The sequence below is a fragment of the Aspergillus saccharolyticus genome (assembly GCF_003184585.1).
Source record: "Aspergillus saccharolyticus JOP 1030-1 unplaced genomic scaffold BP01scaffold_62, whole genome shotgun sequence".
NCBI lineage: Eukaryota > Fungi > Ascomycota > Eurotiomycetes > Eurotiales > Aspergillaceae > Aspergillus > Aspergillus saccharolyticus.
In genome coordinates this window covers 60466-72391 of record NW_020290672.1, presented here as the reverse complement: position 1 = coordinate 72391, position 11926 = coordinate 60466, and the positions used below count along the sequence as shown (strand labels likewise).

The 11926-nt window shown below is 49.0% G+C and overlaps 5 protein-coding genes across 5 annotated transcripts; 3 read left to right on the top strand and 2 right to left on the bottom strand.

The window, feature by feature from the left end:
- Positions 1–40: 40 nt before the first annotated feature.
- Positions 41–3478, top strand: BP01DRAFT_419281 (uncharacterized protein; the record flags this gene model as incomplete). Its single annotated transcript, XM_025579393.1, has 7 exons — positions 41–773; positions 1025–1158; positions 1977–2002; positions 2068–2246; positions 2297–2394; positions 2793–2835; positions 2888–3478. 7 exons carry the CDS (start codon positions 41–43, stop codon positions 3301–3303), a joined length of 1629 nt encoding a protein of 542 aa, XP_025426651.1. The 3' UTR covers positions 3304–3478.
- Positions 3479–3730: 252 nt separating this feature from the next.
- cbf5 (pseudouridine synthase CBF5) lies at positions 3731–5737 on the top strand. Its single transcript, XM_025573814.1, has 5 exons — positions 3731–3954; positions 4022–4178; positions 4245–4900; positions 4939–5165; positions 5223–5737. Exons 1-5 carry the CDS (start codon positions 3843–3845, stop codon positions 5535–5537), a joined length of 1467 nt encoding a protein of 488 aa, XP_025426650.1. The 5' UTR covers positions 3731–3842; the 3' UTR covers positions 5538–5737.
- A 26-nt stretch (positions 5738–5763) lies between these two features.
- On the top strand, positions 5764–7456 carry BP01DRAFT_204318 (FYV10 family protein). The gene is made up of 4 exons (XM_025571052.1): positions 5764–6043; positions 6108–6647; positions 6716–6910; positions 6963–7456. Exons 1-4 carry the CDS (start codon positions 5990–5992, stop codon positions 7392–7394), a joined length of 1221 nt encoding a protein of 406 aa, XP_025426649.1. The 5' UTR covers positions 5764–5989; the 3' UTR covers positions 7395–7456.
- A 61-nt stretch (positions 7457–7517) lies between these two features.
- BP01DRAFT_387141 (25S rRNA (uracil2634-N3)-methyltransferase) lies at positions 7518–9094 on the bottom strand (the record flags this gene model as incomplete). The annotated part of the gene is made up of 2 exons (XM_025577719.1): positions 7518–8491; positions 8908–9094. 2 exons carry the CDS (start codon positions 9092–9094, stop codon positions 7518–7520), a joined length of 1161 nt encoding a protein of 386 aa, XP_025426648.1.
- Positions 9095–10121: 1027 nt separating this feature from the next.
- gmtA (GDP-mannose transporter) lies at positions 10122–11790 on the bottom strand (the record flags this gene model as incomplete). Its single annotated transcript, XM_025579392.1, has 4 exons — positions 11232–11790; positions 11060–11147; positions 10624–10995; positions 10122–10564 (listed from the first exon to the last, which is right to left on the bottom strand). Exons 1-4 carry the CDS (start codon positions 11475–11477, stop codon positions 10122–10124), a joined length of 1149 nt encoding a protein of 382 aa, XP_025426647.1. The 5' UTR covers positions 11478–11790.
- Positions 11791–11926: the final 136 nt, after the last annotated feature.

Sequence of the window (11926 nt, the reverse complement as noted above, 5' to 3'; positions counted from 1 at the left end):
CTGAAACACCTTTCCTCAATTCCTCGCACATCAATCACTCATGCTGGGTTCAGCATTGCTATCAACGAGAAGGCTGCTTCTCCGTTGCGGCCAACGAAGGTCGCCCGCAGCGACCTGTCGACAATACTCCTCCTTGAGTGAGCGTCTACATCAAAAACTGACCGCGCAGTCATTACCGCTCACGTTTGATTATATATATCCTCAACAGTCGTTCCTTTTGGACCGGACATTGACCGATATCCTTCCGCAATTGAGCGGAGTATCAACGGATTTGCCCTCCATCACAAATCCATCCCGCTTACCCCCTGGACATCATCTCGTCTATTTCCCGCCCCAGGTCTCTTTGTCCCGGATTCTGCCGGATGGTACCGACTGCTTGCATTTTCCAGGATATCCTTTCACCAGGCGACTTTGGGCTGGCGGTAGTGTTCGGTTTCCAGCCACCCGGGATCTACTCCTTGATGGTCGCCGGGCCGTTTGCATTGAAACAATACGCGACGTACTCGCGACTGGTCCAGCTGGGAAGGAAAAAGTGACCGTCAAGGTAGAAAGACGAATTGGCACAGTTCGAGAAGGTGAACATCACAGCCAGATTCGAGCTCGAATTTGGAAAGATGAAGAGGCTGATCTAGGCCATTCTTCCGTTATTGAGCACCGAAACTTGGTCTTCATGCGCGATAAGACGCCTGAGCAGCTTACTGGTGATAGGGCCAACTTCAGAAGACCTTCCAGAACTATAAAATGTGCGCCAGGAATTTGGAATTGCGCCAATAGTGTCGCTCATGCTGACTTTGTTTCTCATGGCTTGAAGCCCCTATAGATCCCCACTTTCGCCAAAGTCTGACACCAACTCGAGCTCTTCTTTTCCGGTTCTCAGCGCTGACATTCAACGCTCACGCAATACATCTCGATCAAACATACACCCAGGACACTGAGGGCTACAAGGATTTGCTTGTTCATGGACCATTAACTTTAATGCTTCTTCTCTCGGTTGTTCGGAGGTACATGGACGATTTGGGTTTAGCGATCAGGGAAGTCGATTACAAGAATCTCGCTCCTCTATTCGTAGGAGAGGAACTGACTATTTGTGGCAAGCCCAAGGCAGGGAGTTCACAAGCTTGGGATGTGTGGATCGAGGACAAAGACGGAGGACTAGCTGTGCGGGGCAAAGTCCAAGGCGACTGTTCTCAATGACGCGGTCATACTTCTCAACTGCCTTGGCTGCTTTGCCTGATCATTGCTTGAGACATTTGCACTCTCCCAAAAATGCTTTCCTGAGGCAGTAGCAGGATGCACTATCTCCCAGCCAGGTCGTAGCAGGCCTATCAGGCTTCTTAAGCAAATTTTTCCTACAATGTTACCTTCGTGGTGCTGTCGAAGTTCAAGGGGATGTCTAGAACTTTGTGGCTGGTTTTTTGCCCTGTGCTTGTTATCAAGTATCTGCTCATAGAACAAGTAACAATCAATTCTACCGTGCGTGCTGGTCGACCAAATAGGTACTTAGCATATGACCAAGTCGATGATCGTAAGTCAGTCGACTGCGGAATGGGTTGGGGTCAATTGCTAGGAAATAGTGAAAGACTTTCAACTCGTTCAAGCGGCTGAACTGTGTGTTTGATTGACTGTTTACTGACAAGAGAGATGGTGATGATGTTCTTAGGTACAGAAGGAGTAAACCAGTGTATGTAAATCGCATGTAAGTATGTAACAAGCTAGACTGAGTTCGTTTACCGGAACGGAAAATCTCAAGCGAGCCCAGAATACCGAGTTCCACACGATGCCTTCTTCCTTTCTGCCACCTATAAATATTTACCCCTTCATTACTCTAGCCGTGGCCTTTTCTTCTCTTCCATCGAACTCGAGACCGGCAGGTCTGTCAAGAGAAATTCCATAAACGCTGTGTGAAAGCTAGACGAAGATACAATTACACACCTGCAGCTTCTTTAATTTGATTGACTATACTCACTATGGACCAGTTCTGGTCTCTTCCTCCAGTCATCAGGTAAGTCCTTACCCTGTCGCTTGTCCCTTGTTTCTTGCTAAGTAGTCGACTAATCATGAACATAGGACTCTTTCTGCACTCACTTTTGCACAGTCTGCCTTGATGTATGGTGGACTACTAAATGGCTACTATTTATTGTTTGACTCACGCTTTGTGTCGAAATTTCCTCCGGAGGTCTGGAGGTTATTAACCCCGTTTATGATTACCCGACCAGGCCTGTCCCTTTTTCTGGATGTCTACTTGAGTATGGTGCCGCCCTAGACTGGGTTCAAGGGCGTGCTAACCTGCCGGTAGTGTACACTTACGGCAGTTCTCTGGAAACGGGGTCGCCCAGGTTGTCCGGCCCCGGAAACTTCTTCGTGTATACGGTCTTTGTAGCTTCCATCATCATGGTAAGTCAGGGGCGTTTGTCGTTCGTTTTTCAAGATGGCCTATCACAGTTCTTACCACGTGGACTATGTCCATTCCCAATGCCCCCACTCCCAGTTTTTCTACAAAGAAAACCCTCGCATATCTGCCCGCCCAGCGCATTCTAGCTGAAGCGGTTCCTGGAAACGAGGAAGATTGCCCCTGCATCCGTATAGTTCCTACATCGATCCTTTCAGGGCTATATTTGTTGCAGGTATGGTGGGACGACCAGTGAGATAGCTAGCGTGATGACATGGTTTACGCTGGTGGTTATGGTGCCCTACATCACTCAATATACCTTATCCATTATTCTCCACCGGGTCTTTTTCATTGCTTCCAGTCAAGTAGCGTCATTCATTTTCCCTGTACTGACAACGCCAAGCTCACCGCAGGCTGTTTGCTGGGATGCGTAACTTTTACTTCTGGTGAGCCTGTTGTAGCACCGCACATGCGTGTACCTACTGATCATCCTTCTAGCCCTGATCCTGGCTTTCGTCTATACCTTTGCACAAGAGAACCGTGGTAGAAAAGCTATGTTCTTCGTGGTCCAGCTACCTGTGGAATTTTTGCCTTGGGCAATGCTTGCTTTCACCCTGGTCGCGAATGGATGGCCTGCCGTCTTAGGCGATGGTACGGGCATAGTCGCTGCCCATCTGTATGAATTTTTGACACGTATATACCCAGCGTTTGGGGGTGGTCAATACTATCTTGTGACGCCAACATTCGTCAGGAATTTCTTCACCGCTTCTACGCCACATGGGAATCACCGTGCCTATGGCACAGCTTTTCAACCACCAAACCAGGCCCCGGCGTCGGCTTCTGAAGGCTGGACTTCCGTGTTTCAGGGACCACGGAACCGAAGGGGTCCGGGCAGGCGACTTGGAGGAAACTGAGAAGAGGGTGCAATCACGTTGAGAGAGGAGCAGCACAATGGTGGATAGGCTCGAGCGATATGCCAGCAGCGGCCTCAAACACAAGAAACCATTTTTGAGCGGGATCGCAGCTACTGCGGTTTCTGCCAAGGTGGAGGCGGCCAAGCACCGAGTGGTCTTCAGCATAACATCATTCCTTAGTTGCAAGAGTCAGCAATTAGTACTGTAATGTATTGTGCTGTGGTAACACCTACTTCTTGTCAGCAGCTCTCGTAGGCTGTAGTTAGCAAGAACAGCTAAAGACTTGGCGTTCTCATTACTCATTATCATTGAGAATAGCTCAGGTCACGGGACATGAAGCCGACGCGTGAAGTTTTTGCGCTAGCCGTATTGGTCGCTCCAGCCTTTGCCGCACTTCCAAAATTTCCCAGACTTTCACCCTCGCTAGCGCCAGAGCAAAACCTTAGCTCGGGAAGTGCAACAATTTTTCCTGCGCCATCCTCTCACCGCGCGCGCACTCACTTGTCTATCTCAACACCCTTCAAGCCAGGCTATTCACAATGGCAGTTGCAGTGGCTAAGGACGAGATGGACTACACAATCAAACCAGAGGCTAGTGCCTCCAACATCGATACGTCGGAGTGGCCGCTTCTACTGAAGAATTATGACAAGCGTACGTTCACTTTTAACGTTATGAACATTCAGGCCCCATGTAGCTTGTGCTGATTCTGCTATGTCAGTCCTTGTCAGAACCGGACACTTCACTCCAATCCCCGCGGGCTGCTCTCCTCTCAAGCGTGATCTGAAATCGTACATCAATTCCGGTGTCATCAACCTCGACAAGCCATCCAACCCTTCTAGTCACGAGGTAGTCGCTTGGATGAAGAGGATTTTAAGGTAATCATACTCTCGCGTTGCATGATCGATGAGTTGCAAGTACTGAGACTTCATTTTCTTATAAAGAGCGGAGAAAACTGGCCATAGTGGAACTCTTGATCCTAAGGTCACCGGATGCTTGATTGTCTGTATTGACCGTGCTACTCGCCTGGTCAAGTCTCAGCAAGGTGCAGGAAAGGAGTATGTCTGTGTCATTCGCCTTCATGATAAAATCCCCGGCGGCGAGGCTCAATTCAAGAGGGCACTTGAAACCTTGACTGGCGCGCTTTTTCAGCGTCCACCTTTGATCTCTGCTGTCAAGCGTCAGCTCCGTATTCGAACCATCCACGAGAGCAAGCTTTATGAGTTTGATAATGATAGGCATCTTGGTGTCTTCTGGGTCAGCTGCGAGGCTGGGACGTATATTCGGACTCTTTGTGTTCACCTTGGTCTCCTTCTTGGAGTTGGTGCACACATGCAGGAACTTCGACGTGTACGCAGTGGTGCCATGGATGAAAACAGTGGTATGGTGACTCTGCACGATGTCTTGGATGCGCAGTGGATGTATGACAACCAGCGCGATGAGTCTTATCTGCGCAGGGTTATAAGACCCTTGGAGACTCTTCTCACGACATACAAGCGAATTGTGGTCAAAGATAGCGCCGTTAACGCTGTCTGCTATGGCGCCAAGCTTATGATTCCTGGTCTTCTTCGCTTCGGTAAGTTGAGCCTAGAGAAATTACGTGAAATCACGGTCCATCCCGTTACTGATATCGTGTAGAGGCTGGTATTGACGTCAACGAGGAAGTGGTACTTATGACCACCAAAGGTGAGGCTATCGCGATCGGTATCGCTCAAATGTCCACAGTCGAGCTGTCTACCTGCGATCACGGTGTCGTGGCCAAGGTCAAGCGGTGCATCATGGAGCGCGATCTCTACCCTCGCAGATGGGGTCTAGGCCCTGTGGCTTTGGAAAAGAAAAAGCTTAAGTCTGCTGGAAAGCTCGACGTAAGTTGATCAAAACATAGTCAACTGCCGATTCTGCTGATCTGACTTTGCATGTAGAAATACGGCCGTACTAACGAGGCTACCCCCGCTAAGTGGAAGAGTGACTATAAGGATTATAGCGCCCCCGAGGAAGCCTCTATTCAAACAGCTGATCACGCCGCAACTGAGGATGCAGCTCCTACCGAGGAGCCATCATCCCCTCAGACCAAGATGGAGGTTGATGAAGACCATGACGAAGAAAAGAAACGCAAACGGCACGAGGGAGAGACTGCTGAGGAACGCGCTGAGCGCAAGCGCAAGAAGAAGGAGAAGAAGGAGAAGAAGGAGCGAAGGAAGTCCAAGTCGAAGGAAGAGAGCGATGACAGTGACTAGAGACCTCCGGGTATTACATGGGTCTGACTCGGGAGCCAAAGTGTTTCGGATGAATAACTCTTTTATTCGGAGCCTCGCCGGGGTAGATATCCTGTAACATACTTATTTCTTTGTATCGGAGTCCAGGGTTTGAAAAGGTTATCAATTATTAAATACATGTTTACTGGTCTTTTGTGTTGTGGAGATTCTGCTGCAAATATAGCATTTCACTAAAAAGACTTGACTCGTTTTCAGCCGATGCCTTGGTGGTTGCGCGGAGGCATCGTGGCTGGGGGCGGTGTCTCCCTCCTCTCCGGTCATCCCCTCATACCACTTTCCAGAAGTCCCTCTATCACATTCACCCCTCACCACTCTTGTTTCCAACCTCCCTTCGAGAAATCCAGGTTATATCAATCTCGTCAAAGTGATACAGCCTTCCACCGCCATCAGTGCGACATCTGAGCAAGAAGAAAATGGCGGCGGAGCTTACATCGACCCGCTTGAATGCGGAGAATCACTTGCTCTTGGTAATTGGCAACCATTCATGAACTGCCAGCATCGTTCCGGTACTGACGCGGCTTCATGACACAGGACCAATCCCTCCTTCGTGTGCCCCATGAACTTGCACGACGAAATTTCAAGTCTGTTCAACGGCTCGTTGAACGAGAGAGGGAACATGTTCTTCCCGCACTCAGAGACATGGCCGATATCTCTATGTCAAAATCTCAAACACCCGATCAAACCATCGCTGCCCTCGACGCCATGATCTCCCGGATGCAAGGTCTGAAGCGCAAAATGGAGAACCTGCATCAAGAAGAGAAAGGCATCCATGAACAGTCCAGGAAGCGTATTCAGCACCTTGAAAGTCTTTCTCACATTTCGAGCTTGGAGGATGTCAAGTATGATCAGTGGTCGCGAGTCAGGTTGAATAGGCTAATAGTCGATCATATGCTGCGCTCCGGATATTTAGAAAGTGCCCGGCAGCTAGCTCGTGAGAAAGGAATTGAGGGTCTAGTGGATCTCAGCGTGTTCGTGCAGTGTCAACGTATCGCCGATGGCCTACGCCAAGGTGAGACAAAGGATGCTCTCCAGTGGTGCGGTGAGAACAAGGCGGCATTGAAAAAAAGCCAGGTTTGTGATCATGTTCTTTTGTGACTTCTTCCCGACTTCAACTTTAAATGGTTAATATCAGATTATAGTATAATCTCGAATTCGAACTCCGATTGCAGCAATACATCGAATTGATTAGGAGCGGAGACAAGACAAGATTTATTGACGCTATGATGCATGCTAAAAAATACCTTGCTCCATTTAAAGAGACACAATCCGCTGAGATTCACCGCGCCGCAGGGCTACTTGCTTTCCCACGAGATACCGAAACTGAACCTTATAAGGTAAATAGCTTATTGTCGGCGAACCGCGATGTCTCGACTAACAAATTTGAAGTCTATGTACTCTCATGAGAGATGGAATAGTCTCTCTGTTCTGTTCGTTCGCACACATCATGAGCTTTTGTCACTATCGTCCCGCCCTTTGCTTCATATTGCCCTTTCAGCAGGGTTATCGGCCTTGAAGACGCCCTCGTGTCACTCGGCTTATACCCCTTCTAGCTCCAATTCTTTTTCTACCATAACATCTGTCTGTCCCATTTGCTCCACCGAGCTCAACGAACTTGCTCGTAATATGCCTTATGCTCATCATACGAAAAGCTATGTCGAAAATGACCCGATCGTTCTGCCCAATGGCAGAGTTTATGGTCAGCAGCGGTTACTAGAGATGAGCAAGAAGATCGGTTGTGTTGACTCCGGAAAGGTGAAGGATCCTACCACTGGCGAGGTCTTTGATGAAGCTGAAATGAAGAAAGTCTACATTATGTAAGATTCCAGCCTATAGGTGGAGGCAATGGATGAATGAAACTCTTTTTTACTGTTCCTGCGCCGTGATTCCAACTCAATTTGCCCAAGGATATCCGGGTATTATGGGCGGTTTCTGACTGTATTCTTAATCACTATCACTATCAGAAGCTTCTCTCGTTCTCTTTCTCTGATCGACTCGGGATGATGGCGCTTTCTTTCCAGGCACTGGTTGGTCATCTCGCCTAATCTCGAATACGTATGTTCTTGCATCCCTATCCTCGCCTCGCCATCCCCCTCTGCCTCCATGCTTCCCCTTAACTTCGCCAAGTGTCCGTGCATGCGAATAACCTCGATAACAACCCCATGGGAACTTGAAGCTCGTAACCACTCGCAAGCCAGCATGTCGCGCAAGGTCCTTGATATTCCAGAGCGTATATGGTTCCCCCTCGAATATAGTCACCAGAATCCGACCAGGGGCAGATCTATTCTTATCTTCGTCTCGGCCGCTAGCCATTACGGATCGGACTGGCTTGTTTTCATCGGCGCCGTGCTCATCGCCACCCAGGCTGAGCTCGGAATCAGATCCTTCCCAGTCATCCCACTCATTATCTTCATCGTCGTTCAGCAACTCTTCGCTGGGTGATAACAAGGGGATGCAGGCCTTAAAGAAAGATACCAGGAGTTCTTGGTTGGCGCGAACCTGTCGATTCACATCGGTGGAGAGACCGCCAACATGCGGGAAATTGAATGAGATAACATCCCATGGCCCACCTGTTTGGTGAGAAGCGAAATCACCAGTTTTCGCATGTTGCCATGCCGGACCCTGATGTTCTCGTCTAGGCCAGCCGTTGCGAATGTCCTTGCCGCCACCGCCAGGAAGACCCAGTTTTCGAGCATCAACAGAGAACATGACTCTGGTAAGATAACGTGTTTTACCGGGCAATCGAAACTTTTCTTCGTTCGAGCTTTCCGGGTCGGTGGAGGGCCCGAGGATGTCTCTGATGTTGCGATCTGCCAGAGGATACTTGCTCTGGAGAGCCTCCTTGGAGTCATAAGAAGTAGCAAAGACATTCTTGCAGCGATGCTGGCAAAGCAATGAGCGGGCAAAGGAGAAGTCACCTAGACCAAATCAATCAGGCCTTTCTGTGGAACGAAATGTGGAACGAAACAATAAGAGGAAGATTCGAAGCAGATTCTGGACAGGGTCTAGCAACTGGCCACGGCAACCCAAGGTCATGAGATCAACGTATGCTCCAAGGGCAGCGCAAGGCAGGGGATCAAAGGGGCAAGCAGCGCAGAAGCAGATTTGACATGTTCTTGCTGCCAGCGGCCAGTTGACACTGCCTGTATCTACCTTACTGAATGCCAAGCCGTCAAGATGTCCAGGCCAAACGAGATCCCTTCTGTGTGCGATGTGAAAAAGGTTTGAGGGCGATTAGCTACATGCAAGCACTGCAGCCTTGGACATAGCCAATGTGGGGATATGGTGGGAAAATGATACCAGGTAAATCAGTTTTCGAAGGGACAACACTCACCTTCTCCGACTAGTAATATGCGATCTTTCTTTCCAAAGGGCACAATGGGTCGTCGATGCTGGTTTGGCTGATGCGGTGACTTTTGCGAGGTAGCCGCTCCTGTGGCAGTCTTTCGTCTCTTTTCGTTAAGCTTGATGGCGGTCTTAGCCGGGCTCGTCGTTGTTGACAGTCGGGAAAACGCCTGCATTTTCCGGTGCCTTTTGGGCTGATGTACTGTCGCTGCTCTTGTTGTTGTCGCCGCCGCTGCAACAGCACCGAACCCTCCTTGAGGTCGACCCTTCTTGGATTTGCCCATTAAATTCACGAAGGTAGGTCTCGTCTTCTGCGATGTCAGGTCAACAACATGAGACACGATCGATGAAGTCGTCGCTTCTTTTGTTCGTGTTCTTCGGACGAGAAAGTGGCTCACAAGGTGGTAAAATTTTTCTGCGTCTGTCTGCCAACCTAGGCTCGCTCTCTCTATTTGTCTTATGCGAAAATATATATTATGCCAGGAACCGGAAAGGTATTTTCGGGTATAACATTGCGTAATTTTGGTACGGCAACTGGCCGCTTAAATCAAACCAAGGCAGATAAGAGGAGTGCAACCATTTGTTTGGTTTCCCTGGAAAGTCGAATTCGAATGCGAAGCGGCAAAAAGTCCAATACCTCCGAGTTTCAAGAAAGTGACATTATTCAACCGAAAACCAAGACCACAATCTATCATTTTATTAGGAGTATCCGATGCTCATATATACAGGCTCAAAACACAAGAACGCTTTAGGTTTTTCATCCTTCCCCATCTCTTCCTGGATGCCCTTGCTCTCATGGGAAGTTTGTGACATTAACATCGCAGGAGAACACAGATTGTGACAAAACCAATAAAACTGACGGAGGAAAATTCCAAAGGAGATAATATGCAACATATCGGCTACGATGCGCATCCCGAATTGAAAATGTGAAGGGTGCCGACCCCGTGCGACTTCATGCAGCAGGGCCATGAACTTCAAGTAACTGGACCATGAAGCGAAGGGGCCACTAGACGATGACCGCATTGATGCAATGAAAGACCATCCTCACTGACCGAATTGAGACGGTCTCCTTACTTTACCCAAGCCAGTGTCTGTACTTACTGCACCGAAAGTAAAGCACTAGCAGAGTTCGAGGCCAGGAAACCAGCCCCTTATTCCCATCATAGAGCGAATTCGGGTCTCTAGACGTGAACCTTGCCTTGCTCAGGACCGCAGAGAGTCTCTCATACTCTGGCTGCTGGCGCTGACGGGGGGATTCGCAGTGGGCAGGACCCCCGTCTTTGGCTTAGCATTTTGCTTAATTTTGGCAATGGCATAGACGATGCCGCTGATAAAACCAACAACAATAGCTGAAACACTGGGGAAGGTGACTGGTGCGTCGAAGAAGATCAACCCCGAAACTGCGATGGGCAACTTGTTGAGGGCGCCGACCATGGAGTACGTTGTGGAGGAGGTCACACGAACGCACCATGCAGAGGTATAGGAGATGAACACTGAAGACAAGCCCGAGAGGATCATGGCGAAGATAATACTATTCCGATCGACAGGGGGAAAGTTGCGGTTGACGTTCGTGGACGACCAGTCCTCCAGCAAGCCGGAAAGCACGATCAAAACAGGTATGGAGAGAAGGTTGTTGTAGAACATGGCTGAAAAACTGTCAGAAAATGGCAGTATTGCAACGATATTCATGATCAAAATGACTTACTGTCGAAGTCTTTAAAGTTGGTTAGCTTGATTCGTTTGCGCATACCAAGAACATAGGATGAAGTGCAAAGGCAGTTGATTAACATCCAAATGTAGCCGGCATTCAAGGTCGAAACCTTGGCGGTCGCGTCAGAGCTACTTTCGACAGCGTGCTTGATGTCGGCCCACGCAGCAATGATGGAGCTCAAGACCATCAAACCAAAGGAAAATAGGGTAAGACCCGTAACGGAGCCGCCGAACCACAGGACCTCACCATAGGCGATAAGAATGATGGTCAGATTCTTGAAGATAGTGTAGACTGGAATTGAAAGAAACTGAAGCGCCTTAGAGCCAGTATAGATCATGCCAATCAATAACAAGGTAATTGGGAACCCTAAGCATGATCAAATTGCAGTCAGCCTCTTTTCCCGCCGGGCAGCTGTCTTGAGGACACCTACACTTCCTGGCCTCATCGGCGCTAAAATCACGGTAAGTGATTATGCCGCAGGTTTTACAAGTTTGGATTGCGACAATACAAACGACAGACTGTGAAATTCAAGCCCGGTTAGCATATCTGGCGACGCACTGCGCGCGATTGAGCCTCTGGTTCTCAGGGCTGCATCAACGTACCTGAATACAGAGAAGGAAGAAATTAAGATTGAAGTCAGTGCCGGAGAGAACATATTTATTCATCACTGTCATCAGGATGGATGATCCACAGTAGGCTAATACTGGCAGGATTGGATTGTTCTGCAAAGAGTTGGGTGGGACGGTCCTTGTCTGAGGCGGCGGCGTCGGGGCCTCGAACGCCTTGTTGCTTTGATCCAGCTTGTCCATCTCAATTGTATAGTCGTCTGTTCTCTTTCCCTCTGCCATCTTTGAAAGACTATGGTGGAGAATTGGTGACGTCGCGTTTGGGGAGAAGATAGTCGGGTGGAATCTAGAGGGTCGCAGTTGGCGGAGTAAGCGACAACCGTGTCGACAGAAGTTGTTTTTAGACAAGACTTGAGCGCAACAGCAGCGGAAAATCCTAATTGACTGCTTTGGAGCCGAGACACAAGGAGTATCTGGAAAGAGAAAGCCTTGCAAGTAGAGAAAGCCTTGCAAGTAGAGAAAGAGAAGGCGCCGATGTAATAAGATGAGAATAGGGGAGGGAGGGGAAGATCAGTGAAGGAAGAATCGGGACAGGGGAGTTGGAGTTTGTTTGCAGTTGTTCAGCAGAACTTTTGGCTGGCTGCAGTGCAGCTGGCGGCCGATCTCTGGATCCCGGATGCGGTAATTCCATTTGATTAATCTTACCAACTGATACATAGGTAAGTTATTAC